The following is a 13,144-nucleotide window of genomic DNA, read 5'->3' on the forward strand; positions in this document are numbered from 1 at the left end:
CAATGCTGATATTCCCAGAATTAGAATAATAAATAGAACTTCCAGCTAAATTAATTATCATCCCACTACAGTCTTTATATAATGTGCTATTTACAGTGAAATACAAAAAGTATTTCATTCATACAGTTACTACAAAGACTATATATGTGATGCAGAACAGCTTTTACACTAGGCAAGGGTATGGAACCTGTAGTCAAAAACAACAGTGAATTTCCCCCACTTACTAGCGCAACAGGTGTTCAATGCAAAACAAACTCTGTTCACTCCCTTTGATTTCACTTCATTTTCTCTAGCAAGCTCCTAAAAGTATTTTCACAGACATTTTTCTAAGCTCTCACCAGCATCACAACAGTTTAGGTGAAGCAAAAGCAGTGAGCCGGCTGCAGAGTGGGAATGCAGAGGAACTGGCAAGTGTAGAAAAAGTGGAGAAGCTACAAAAATTTATTTTCCAACAAAATAACTCTCCACAAGCTGTGTAAGCTTTTCTTACTAAAACAAATACTCTAAACCACAAGGATTTTACATTTCCAGTGAAACACAGTAACATTTGCCTGGTTTTACTCTCTTGAAGTCTCAACAAAGAGCCAGCAGATTTATGCTTTCTCAATTACCTGGGTCAGTAAACTCCCTCATATTCCCTGACTGCAATTTGGATTTTTAATGTAATAGAATGAAGAAAAAGACCTGTTGGGCTTTTTAGTAACCTTTGTTTTCTTCAGTAGATTCTCACACTTTGCTGCCTAACATGCACACATACACGTATGCCCATCCACCACCCACCCGCTCAACATACACACCTCTGCCATATGTGCTCTATTACTGACAACAGAACAAAACCTAAGCTGTGCCCATTGCAATTTTGTGACCTCTACAGAGGAGAATAATTTATAGTGGTAAGTTCAGTATCTTTACCATAAATTTAAAATGCAAAACTGGGTTTGCAAGGTATAAGAGTTAGACCCTTTATCTCAAGCTCTCATTCGTATTTACAATAAGCTTTCTGCTACAGAAGAAAAAGTATTTAGATTGAACACTGTTACAGATTTCCTAAACGAGGCTAGTTCCAGTTGCCAGTAATTCAAAAGCAAATCTGCTGACTTGGCATTAGGACTCTAAAACAGTGTGATCAAACTTATATAGTAAGAAGGTGTCTGCAAGAAATAACATTTATAAACTGTATATACAGTACACAGTACCAGTACATAGAAAATAGATTTTGATTTATGATCCCCCTGTGTGTAAGGCAAGACTGAATTCTGTCTTCGAATGGAGTCCACCAGAGGTACAAGCAACAGAGAGGGGCTCTTAAATCAATCTTCAAATCAAGTGCATACAAATTAAAGATCAGAGCAGACAAAAAGTTTTAGATTTTCTTTTTTATGTGCTGATTCTGACTTGCTGAATACATGGGAAGTCATTAAACATCAAATGTACCTTTTTTTAAAAAACACTAACAACACCTTGATGGCAACAGATATTGTTCAAGTGGCAGCTACCAAAAAACAGCTTGAAAAATGGCATAGTACAACATCAGGAACACTGCAGTTGTACTACGCTAATTCATATAGCACTAACCAAAAAAATAAGTATATGAATATTCTATTTCATGCTATTGCTATGCAAGCAACAGCAATACAAATCAGCATACAGAAGGATACCATATGTTCTGCAATGAAGAACCCAAAGATATTTTCAGGGGGTATCATTACAAGACTTCAAAGAAACACAAGACTGCCGGAGGCAAAAGTTATTGATGGATGTAAACATCCCTGTTCCATTCTCCTGTGTCGTTACGCTTCTTCGATATCACTTCCCCATCCTTATCACAATATTGGTCCCTTGATTTATGCCGACTACGCTGTTTGTTGCATTCATTGTGGTCCTGCTCGCGGTCCCTCTCCTTTGAGCGATGCCTTGATTCTCTATGTCTGTGATCACTACTTCCGTGGGACTCGTCTCTATGATTGTGATCCCTGTGAGAATCATAGTGGTCACCATGCTCGTGTGAGTAGTCCTCCTTTGGCTCTACATAAGCCGAATCTCTGCTATCTTGTGTTTCTGAGTCAAAAGTTTCTTGCCTAGGAAGGCCTCTAACACCACTGCGATGGTTGTGGTGTTGGCTTGAGGAAGAGCGATGCTGGGACTTCTTGATGGGCTCAACCCGTGCTTCCTCTTCGATTTGTGAACTGCTGCGTTCAGGGACTGAATGGTCATTCCTCTGGTCTCCTTGAGATCCCTGCTATCACAACCAGCAGTAAGTTCATACACATGAAGTACACATTTAAAAACTTTCACCAATATCAAATTCAGCTAGAAAGGATCACAAAACCAATAAAATTGAAGTACACAATCATCCACTTTGAATCTAAACTAGAAAAAAAAATTAGAATTCAAATTTTACTGAGGATGCAGTATTATAATACAAACAAGTCCTTCCAGCAGAATGGAAGGTGGCACTTGGGTTATCCTATGACACGTTCTTGTCTCATGATGTTTCTGACTATTCCAGTTAGCAATATTTGCCTACTGCACTCCAGAAAAAAGAGAGCATGCAGAAGCAGGACAGACTGCAGAAAAATTAAGGAGGACATACCATGCCAGAAGAGGGTAGGTATCACTTGAGAGTTTACAGATGCCTGCTTGAAAACAGCCATTATGAGAAAGTGATTTTGGAGGGCTAGAGAGTAGATTCCAGAAGAGAATCAAAGTATAAAACCTGGGCTCGTTTAGCATAGCTTTTTTCTTTAGAAAAAAAAAGTAACTGAATCTGGTATGGATAAAGTTTGTATTATGATACTACAAGTATCACTGACCTTCTGCTTTTCTCAGCAATAATTCTGTTTCTTCATGGTAATGAAAAATGAAACTTTCACCTCACAATTTTAAGAGCTTAAGAATGCAGACCATTGCCAATAAAAGCAGGAGGAGAGTGATATTATCACCTATAGAATTTCCTAACACACCACTACTATTAAAAGACTGAAATAAAAATTACCATGTAATAACAAACTCTTCACCAGCATAATGCTTTGAAATCACTGCAAAATGAACAAGTGGCATTATTTAAAGTCATTTGGGAGTTTGATTGCATTACCCTGCTTTTGTTCCCAAGCCACAGCCAAAGACTTCTCAAGTTCAACTGCAAAATTTTAAGAAATAGTTTATAGTGAAACTGAATTATCCTTCTCACATGAAGTGAAGAACAAGACAAAATCATCTATACTGGCACAAAATTCAGGCAGGTTTTCACAGTTATATAGGCCTTTGTTAGTGAGACTGTTCTGAATTTACCGAAGTTAGTCTAGTTTGCCCTCCTATGTTCACAGTTGTCTAAAAATAAGGATTGCCTCTGGGACAGTTCATGGACATATATTCTTTCCATCTATTTTGTGGAAAAAAGCTAGGGGAAGGAAGAAATTTTACCCTTCAGCCACAGATCCTGCAGGTGGGTTTTCTAGCAACTCAAAAAGTAAAATTACAGAAATTGGACAGGAACAAATCTGTACTTTTATCAGAAACTAATAAAAAGTAACATATTTCAAACCAGGAATTATATAAATTTAACAAATCTCATTTTCTAAGACAACACTTTGTACTGTAAACTTCCCAGCAACTAGATGGGTTGCTCCATGTGTTCCTGATTTGAAACAAATGGTATAGATGAGAACAAGGTAACCGAAACAGCGGTCCAATTTATTTTTTCTTCTTGATTTTATGATTCTCAAGACGATTCTGATTTGCCAGAAAGGGATGTAGTAATTGTAAACATGTATAGATGTGTTCAAAGTGAACAGGAATGTCTCAACAGAGGTGAATTATAAATGAAATCAAGTGAAAAGCACGAGTCTAAAGCAATTCCTGCTTTGTGTGTGTTAAACACATTCTTACTAGTTCACAACCATGACTGTTTTTAAGGCATGTAAATGGGGTATAGATGTGAAACCCTTCAATTCTTATGGTCAAATGCCAAATATGTAGGTACCTATATATATATATATATATAATTGTGACTAGCAAAATCCATCATTACTGTGGTTTGAGAACAAATGCAAAATTTGAACCTGCTCTGAACAAAACACTACTTTTACAAATTCAGATGCATCTTCTTTGCTCTGATGAGCATATGTGGAGTAGCACAATGAATAGATTTAGAACCAATACCTGCAGTTTCAGAACAGTGTTAGGGATATTGTGCTTTATGAGAAAAGTAATTAACACTAACTTTCCTTAAATATTACTGGGACACTGAGCAGGTAATGTTTGAATCTGGGTTAGGGTCTGGCTTTATGATTCATAACCAAATTAAGTTTGGATTAGATTCAGCAATGCAGCGATTTTATGACCCCATCTCACATGGGTTTTGCCTAAAATGGAGGAAGTTTGAAACAAGCCCATTTCATTATTCGGTTGCAATTTCAAAGAAGCAGAGGCTCTTGGAAAGAGTTTAAGCAGTGTTGAAAGAGGAGAGATCTGTGTCCACCGAGCCAAGTTGGCTTGCTCCCTGTTTCCATGCAGTGGTCCCTAATCGCCTGCACCATATGTGTGTAAGGTTGCTCCAGTCTTCTTTTTGGAATTAAACAAGTGTTTCCCTACAAAAGGAAACCTGAGAAGAGTTGTCAGGACAGTTTGCCTCAAAACTCTCCACCAGATAGACAGGAAGTGTACAGTTTTCACCAACCTCATTTCAAACAACCCTAGGAGGCCTCATACCTTCAAGCACCTTGCGCCATGCAATACACACAGTCAGTATCATGCTATAAAAATACGACTCTGGCAGCTGGCAACACAAATCTCCCATTACAATGTACACCCAGGACTGAAAATGTACAAAAATCAATTACGTCTTACAGTAAAGGTGTGCTGCATTGGACTTGGCGAGAATGATTTGAATGTTTTGCAGCACGGATTTGGCTCCTCCAAGCCAAATGCTTGGTGGCACAGCTCTTCTCTGCAGAGCAGTCCACAAAAATGGTGCATAGACTTTAAACTGTCCAAATAGAGGGTCTTAACACTACTGAGAGTATAGGTTTAGCCACCATGATTAGAAAATAAAACCACTCTATGCCAAGACCATGACAGGCTCAGGTTTGAGATGTCAGCTGAAAATGCACCATAGGAAAATAAAACAAAAGGAACACAGAAATTCCGTGTCCCATAAGGGATTCGTGCTGCTTTGTGTTTTTGGATTAGTAGACCTACAAACAAACTGTGAAACTCCAAATACATTTGCATTTTTAGTCCCTAAAATATGTTAATTTGTAAGGACATAGCATAACATTCAGAAAAGTGTTATTAGAACTCTGTATAGTTCCACTAGAGAATGTGGTTAATAAAATGAGTAAGTGAATTATAAATCCGCACCCAAAAGGCACAGAAAAACTTGAGCAACATAATAAACAAGTCTACAAAGGAAAGAAAATTTATCTAGCAACACTACACACAACAACACTGAATTTCATACTCAGAAATTCTTCCAGCTCACAATTTTTTTTCAGGGTGTTTCAGCTCTGAGGACAGAAAAAAATGCAGAAATGAGCTATCGCTTCCAGTCTCTCTTCCTGCAATTGCTTTTGAAAGCAAGAGAAGGAGATATCCTGCAAGTTGGCTGAACCAGTTTTTGTCGTTAAAGAACAAACCTGTCAAGTTTGTGGTCTTCTAATGAGAAATAAATTCTTTGACACAAAAAATAGTTTTGCAAGACCATAAAAAACAAAAAGCAATTTTTCCACATTTTAATTTGGGTTCAGATATGTATTTTGCTTGGACTTTCTAGAAGTATTTTTCTAGTATTTTTCTTAGCCAAAGTTATGAATTGTAACTGACATGTAGGTGACTTATAGGCATATTTGGAACTTGAGTGGAAATTTAGAGGTAGTGAGCCATTATTTGATCTGGGACAGATGTATTTTACCCCCCAGTGGGATTTTCTTGGCCTCAAGGCAACATTCACTACTTATAATGAAGTAGCATCTTTAAAGATCTAATTTTATGCCATGCAACACATACAACAAAGGGCAGCACCTTCCTTATGCTGAAAATCTTAGTACAATTGTACAGCCCAAAAGTTGAAGGAGAAAAGAGGATACACAATATGTCTAAAGTCAACAGGCAGGTCAGTGTGGAGGTGGGAATAAAGCCTGTTTTTCCCAGCTCACTAGTCAGTACCCTTGCTGTTCAGAACACACTGCCCCAAGGTCTTTCTGCACAATGTGCAGGGTGACTTGTGTTTTATATAAGAGTTTGGCTTGAAGGAAGTATGTACTTTTCATAGCACTGGCCAATGAATAAAAGAACAAAGGAAACACTGGAAGGGCCACTTGTGCCTTGTGACTTCACTAATACAGTCATTTTCAACCTCTGCAGCTCCATAGCCTGTGAGAAGATAGGAACAGATTCCCTCCAACATTTGTGGATCTGCTCCGTACCTAACCCCGTTTGTCATGCATGGCCTCTGGGGCTGGGATTTGCCTATTAGAGATTGTGTGCCCATCAGTCAGAGAGTTACCAGAGGCTGTAACGTGCATAGTATCAGCCCAGTTTTATTCCTCTGACTGGATTACACATGGCCAGCTACGAAAATGCTTGTGGCTGGTACATGTACTGCTGGCACCGCGGTGGTGTCCTGGGCACAATAAAACCTTAACTATTTCACTTCACATCACTGTATGTTTTCAGTTAGGATGGCTTAGTCCTTGGCATCAAAACCAGCCCCCTAGTCAGTATGTAAACACATGCTACTGCGAATACAATAGTATCAATGATAATGTGCCTGTATTTGATTCTTATGCTGAAAATGGGTGAATATGCACTGAAAAAGCTCTTACTCTATCAACAGTAAGATATTCAGCATATTCTAGTATCAGACTATCACTGTTCTTTGGAAGAGGAAGAAATGGAGAGAAAAAAAAGAAGAGATGGCATAAAAACTGTACCTGTAAATTAATATTTGGACCTGGACTAATAGGAAGAGTGGCTGTTGCAAGTGTGCGAGTGAGAAGCTGGTTAGGAGGATTGCTGCTAGGTGGATGTGTGGCCTTCCAGTAGGCTTCCAGGTAGTCAGCAAGGTGCTCACAAGCATCTTCAAGCTGGTTCTCATCAAGAATTACATCGAACATTTCCTGATAAAGGAAAGGTTTTAGTGAGAATAGCCACCAGCTAAAGGGAGATCACCTGGAGACAATGATGGCCATGATTGCACTATTGCATTCATCAAAACAAACCGCACTTCTAATACTTTTGTTAAGATATTTCATCCCCCTTCACTTTTTTTTTTTTTGGAATGCAACCAATACAAAAGACAGCAATCATAATTAGCACTAATGTTACATTTGCTAATGCAAGTCCTCATGACCTCCACCCAGTCATGCACACAGTCAATGAAGATAGGAAGAAGCAGCTCGAACAAATCTTAAATACCCAGAAAAAAGGTTAAATATTGATGATCTTACCTATTAGAATAGAATGGCAAGAAAAGGAATTCATTCCCTATATCTAGAATAACTAAGAGAAAACTCAGACAAACTAAGACCAATAACTAACAGCAGTAAGAAACATGAATAATACAGATCATGCAGTTTCCAAGTGTCATACAAATATTAGGTAAGAATTCAGCCACACAGTCAAACTTTAGGCATCTAAGGTTAGGAGGTGAGTTTTCCTCATTCCCTCCCTGGTCAGGGAGACAGAAGTACTCCTTAAGGAGGCTCTGAGAGCCTGCACAGGTCTCTAGCATTCTTCACAGACATCTTGGGGACCCAAGGAGACTAGTGTCTTTAACAGAGATGCTTGAACTTAAATGAAGAAAACGTCATGCTCACTCAGCTCTGTAACTATGGCAAATTCCCATATCTTCAAGTGAACTGAACCTTCGTCTTTTGGTCTCTTACCCATACTCTCGACAATTGAGTATGCAGATAATAACCCTTGCCCTGTTTAAATCACAGCTGAGGTATCATTATCTCTACTTTCTAGGTGTAAATTGGTTGTATTTGCTTCAGTGCACACCAACAGAAGAACTGCAAAGCTCTCAGCTACACAGTACCATAAAGTTCTTTGCCAAAACTGTGACCAAAAATGCCAGCAGTGATGGGCTGCGGTGACATATGCCCTGAGGGAGCTACCAAACTATCATCCTTACCCTAAACTGCCAGAGGTAAAGCACTGTCACCAAGAGGGTTCATTTTTAGACAAATAACCCCAAAAGGATTATAAAGTAAAACAAATGCTGTGTTTGTTTAGGCAGTGAAACTGCTTGCGACTAGGACTGTTTTTTCTCTTCACACTTGTGCAGAGCTGAGATACCTCAGGAGATGTTCTACAGAAAAGCAATAGTGAAATATGGCCAGAAGAGGGCGAGCATTCCCAGAAATTAGGCCATTAACCTCGTACTTGAAAAGAAAGGCACATTTCAAAGAGGAGACATAAATTAACTGTGACTCACGGGAGGACACTGTGCCAGTTTATCAGCTGCCACCATCTGAACATTAAGGTGTTTGGCCTGAGATTTCCCTCGAGATTTTATTAGCCTCTGTAAAACCTGTGAAAAATAAGACATTAATAAAAGCAAACAGGTCTGGACTTCATGTATGTATATAAACACTTAAAATGTTTGCATTTTTAACTGTCCACTTGAACAGATCAAATTCTTTATGCTTCTCAAATGCTTTAGGAGCATTTCCATGCTGTTTACATCCAGAACAAGCTAATTTTCATTTACCTCCCAACATCTCCTTTCCTGTTACAAGCACTAAAAAGTTCCCCTCCTATCTTCCTGCTGTGTCTGGTTTTGTTTGTTTCTAAGTTGAAATTCTTTGATTGCTTTCCTTAGTTCTCCTCCCACAAATTTGTTCTCATTCAAACACCTCTTTGCAAGGTCTGTGCATGTTTTTTTTTTCCACAGAATGAAAGAGTACCTTATCAGGAGATGTTAAAGTTTACTAATCAGTCTGATATTCATTATGTGAAAATATTTCTGACATTTCTGTATTACTTTAACAAACTGTTAGCATTACTTACGTGATTGACACTAAAAGTGTAATCCCAATTTCAAAAAACACTGGAGCTACAGCATCTTTTCCAAAATGGATTTTGGTAACACTAAAGCTAAGATACATTTTTTGATTCATATTTCACCATCCCAAGGGAAGCAATAACCATATTAGCATAGCACTGAACTTTAATGAGTGCATGTGATTATCTCAATTTAAGACCCCCAAAAAGGGGCTAAAAACCCAAGCCTGACACAGTATAAATACCAGTAAAATATTTACCTTAGGAGAAGAAATCTTTACGTATACTATAATGGGAGCCAGAGAAGTTTTGCTTAGTTGAGCTGGGTGGTTAATGGTATCAGCATCGAGCACTACCAACTGCAGTGTCCTTGCTAATTCAAAAATCCGTTCAATTTCACTCTGAACTTCAGCTGCAGATAAGTACAAAATTAGAGTTATGAAAATATTAAATGACAATTATTTTTAGGAAATGTAAAAATGTGGCAGAATGGTGTGCTGCTCCTCCCTAGGCTGGCCGGAGTTGTTAGCTACACACACCCCTGGTGTGGTAGAGAAATGAATGCAACGTTAAGGAGAGTGTTTTGCCCTTGCAAGCAGCACTGCCTGCCTTTCTCACTTCCACTGCCTCCTGGAATCCCTTGTAATCTCCAGGGCCGGCCTGGTGAGATACTGTTAACACTTTCTCACAGGACCCCACTCCACATTTGTAAGAAAAGAGGTAAGAATGCCTGCTGCATCACAGAGTAATCTTACTATGTCATTAATTTCCTCCATGTAAATAATTTCAGCTTTGAGACTTTAATCAGTTTGCTCAAACTGCAGTGCCTGAGATAGCCATTAAGATAACTGAGGTATCTACATTAGCAGAAACTCCTGGTTTTCAATTTACTTCAACTTACCGCAGTTCTGGAAAACAGCATTTCCTTCATTTACTGGTCTCAGACTGGCACCATATTAAAAAAACTGATTACAATGTGTAAAACACTAACCCCCCCCCCAAATCCAAACAATGCCATGGTGTCCTCCAACTCCAGGAGTCCTGGAAAAACGATTTTGCTTGAAAAAATCATGTTGTCTTCTAGCAACTCATGCTCCCAGCTCCTCAGAACCCTGCCAGATTGGCAGTAGTTGCAAGGGGCAAACCTCTACAAGACAGATGGACTAGATCCACTTTCACAATTGACATAGAAACTGTCTTCATTCCGAAATGAAACAAAACTCTACCTTATCATAGCAAAATAATTCTTGAAATGGAATCACATTTTCCTGCTCAAATCTTGCCAAAGGCTGACTTCACAGAGTTGTTACAGAAATTGGGTGATTTGTGCAAGTCTATAAATAAAGTCAGAGCCGGATAAGATTGTAGTTCATACAGATTTCCCTTTAAAGGATGTGCACACTCCATGAACCAAAGTCAGATTAGAGATCTAGTCCATTCAAAGAAAATATCAGAAGATAACCAAGAGAAACTTAAAAGAAGAGGTACCAAAACCTTAAGAGTTTCTTGAAATTACAGCATTTTATTTATTATGCTGGCACAAGCATTACTTTTGCTTGAAAACACAGCCTATCTGATCTGGCTAGAGAGAGATTTCTACAGTGAATGGTTTCTTTCAAGAGGTGTGAAAAGTCTGATTTTTGTTACCTTAGAATAGCAACTGAATAAATTAGGTACCATGGTGAGGTTGCAAAACTTCCAAGAGAGCAAAGCATCCCAGCTAGAGTCCATATAGCTCAGTCTTTTCATTCCCAGCCAACAGGTGACTACTACAGTCATTTTATAAATCAAGCAACATCTTAAATGGCCATCAGAAAATCTGTATATGTTGTTCTCTATTGGAGGAGGTCGACATTGTTTTGGATCTATTAGAGATCACCTCCTTCTGTCTGTAGTTATCTCCAATTTTGGCTGAGTACATGCCAATAGGTCTTTTCCAGCAGAGAACACCGTGAGATGCGCACGGCATGCTGATATGGAAGGCATCAGCGCGTGCTCCCCTGCTTGTTGATAAAAGCACCATGGCCCAGCTGCAGTTGGAATTAGGGCCACAATTTTGAAGACAGAACATCCGATGCTTCTTGGCACATTCACGATTACATTTTCTGCAACTCTGTTACATAGAGATATTGCTGGAATGACTGAACACCATTGTCTCAGTGATTTAGTAGGAGATAGTCAATAGTCTATCCCTCGTTTAAGTCCAACTGACAACTAAAATAAACATATCAGAGGTAATTTGTCGTACTGTTCTGATGATGAGTTTGGATTGCTTTCCTGCAGTTTTAAACCAGGCTCAACACTTCACTCACTATAACAGTATCACTTAATGTATCATTTTAAGAACATTCCAGACTGCTACAAACCCTTGTTCAATGTAATTTACCACAGTAAAATCTGTCTTTTTGCCGGCGTACCATAATTTTGTCTGGCGAAGCAGTATTTGCTTCACTGCTGGAAGCACTTTTCTACCAGTATAGAGTACATCTCTGTGAACCAGATTTCCTGCTAGACTTTCTGAGACTTTCCCTGTCTTTGCCAGGGCACAGCATGCCTCAGGGTATCTTCTATTGTGAAACATATCTAGGGTAATTCCAGGCAACTATGGTCCTACGGATCAATACTTCCCACCTCAGGGAGAACGTGGAGAGATACCTTGTCCATCAATTAAAAAGTATTTCTGTATTTATTTTTCTTAATGTAGGTATAGGGAAAAAGTTTACTACACTGCATGATTTGTGAACTAATACATCGTGCCTCTAGCTCTCCAGTCAAGAATGAATGGAAAAAAAATGCCACAGAGATTGCTGAAGAGGTCCTGATCTCCTGTCCCTCAGCATACTCCTTCAGCTTCTGGAAAAGCCTGCATTTTACTTGAAATCTTCCTTGTATTCTGACTTTTTACTACACATTAGATTGTTGCAATTACTTATGTAATAGCAGCTTCCCTTTTTAGACGACAAAGGCTTTACCTACTGCAGCTTTGGTTTTCATCTTTCTTTGGCAACATCTCTAAAAAACAAACTCTATACCTGTAAAGATTCCTTCCCAACAAGACACTCAACAAAAATTTTCTCTCAAGACTTTTGCCCAAAGTAAGCAAAGAACCCTAAATATCATGTGGGGACATTAACACAAATGTCACTGGTAGTTAAAATAGGAAGCTGAGAACAATGACAGTTTGGTATCTTCAAAGCAGCACAGTAACAACTTCGCAATCTTCCCACCTCCATGAATACCATCTATTTATAATAATGTCCCTTCTGATGTACTGGAGAGGCTTAACAGTGAGGCTATAACATTAACTCCAATAAATTATATTTGCCAATCATAATGAGAGGCATAAACATAATAAGATCTAGTGTGACAATCACCATGACAATCAAATAAGCTATCAAATTTTAAAGTGACCCTTACAATCTATTTGATTTGGCCTCCTTGATAATCAGAAGAGGAATCTATTTTAAATGACAGGAGCGCTCAAGCATTTATTTTTTACAACAGGGGGTCAGCTCTAAAAAACAGGAACTGCGCATCTCCCAGCAAACTTTAAACATTACACATTTAAACTTACTCCCATATATTAATTCCAAATATTCTTTCTGTACTGTGAAATGAACAGGAATTCAGTGCAATGGGAGCCCAAGTAAGTGGCTTATCCCATTTTGGGGCAGACAAATATTCTTTATACCAGTTGGAGCTTGTAAGTGAATTTCAAGCAAAAACTTTTAACAGTTCTTTACAATGAACTCACCTGAAGTAAAGGAAAAGACACAGAAACACTGCATTGCACCTATACCAATTCACTAAGAACAAAATGAAATATGGTGGAATTTAGGGTCACTTATACAATGCCATGGTAAAAGAACATTCTCTACACAGCTGGAGAAATACAACCCTCTTTCAAACCTGGACAGAAAACATCCATAGCAGCCAAGAGTCACAGGGACACCCAGATGGACAGAACAGTGGCTACATCAGCACTATGTCTTAGGAAGGCCCTGATGAGATGGCAGTTGCGTGATGGGGATGTGATGCAAAATGGCTATGATTCTGGCCTGCAAAGGCCAAATTAGATTCAGAAAATACTGCTGATATGTAGCAAAGAGGCTCTGATCTTCAGCAGGAACAGCAA

At 38.7% G+C, this 13,144-nt stretch overlaps 1 protein-coding gene across 11 annotated transcripts in view; it reads right to left on the reverse strand.

The window, feature by feature from the left end:
* Window positions 1-46: 46 nt before the first annotated feature.
* Window positions 47-13,144, reverse strand: part of CACNB2 (calcium voltage-gated channel auxiliary subunit beta 2) — a 252,517-nt gene continuing 239,419 nt past the window's right edge. For 4 of the 11 annotated variants that reach the window (XM_062633677.1, XM_062633675.1, XM_062633681.1 and 1 more), the window contains 4 exons: window positions 9,270-9,421; window positions 8,441-8,536; window positions 6,933-7,118; window positions 47-2,239 (listed from right to left, as the gene is read on the reverse strand). In XM_062633677.1, coding sequence (XP_062489661.1) covers window positions 1,748-2,239; window positions 6,933-7,118; window positions 8,441-8,536; window positions 9,270-9,421 — 926 coding nt within the window. In that variant the 3' untranslated portion in view covers window positions 47-1,747. Of the gene's footprint in view, window positions 2,240-5,461; window positions 5,508-6,932; window positions 7,119-8,440; window positions 8,537-9,269; window positions 9,422-13,144 lie in introns of all 11 variants that reach the window. The other 7 variants (XM_062633678.1, XM_062633676.1, XM_062633685.1 and 4 more) reach the window with 4 other exon arrangements.

Source organism: Pezoporus occidentalis, unplaced genomic scaffold (genome assembly GCF_034315485.1).
Source record: "Pezoporus occidentalis ecotype Australia unplaced genomic scaffold, CSIRO_AGI_Poc_V1 ctg40, whole genome shotgun sequence".
NCBI classification, from domain to species: domain Eukaryota; kingdom Metazoa; phylum Chordata; class Aves; order Psittaciformes; family Psittacidae; genus Pezoporus; species Pezoporus occidentalis.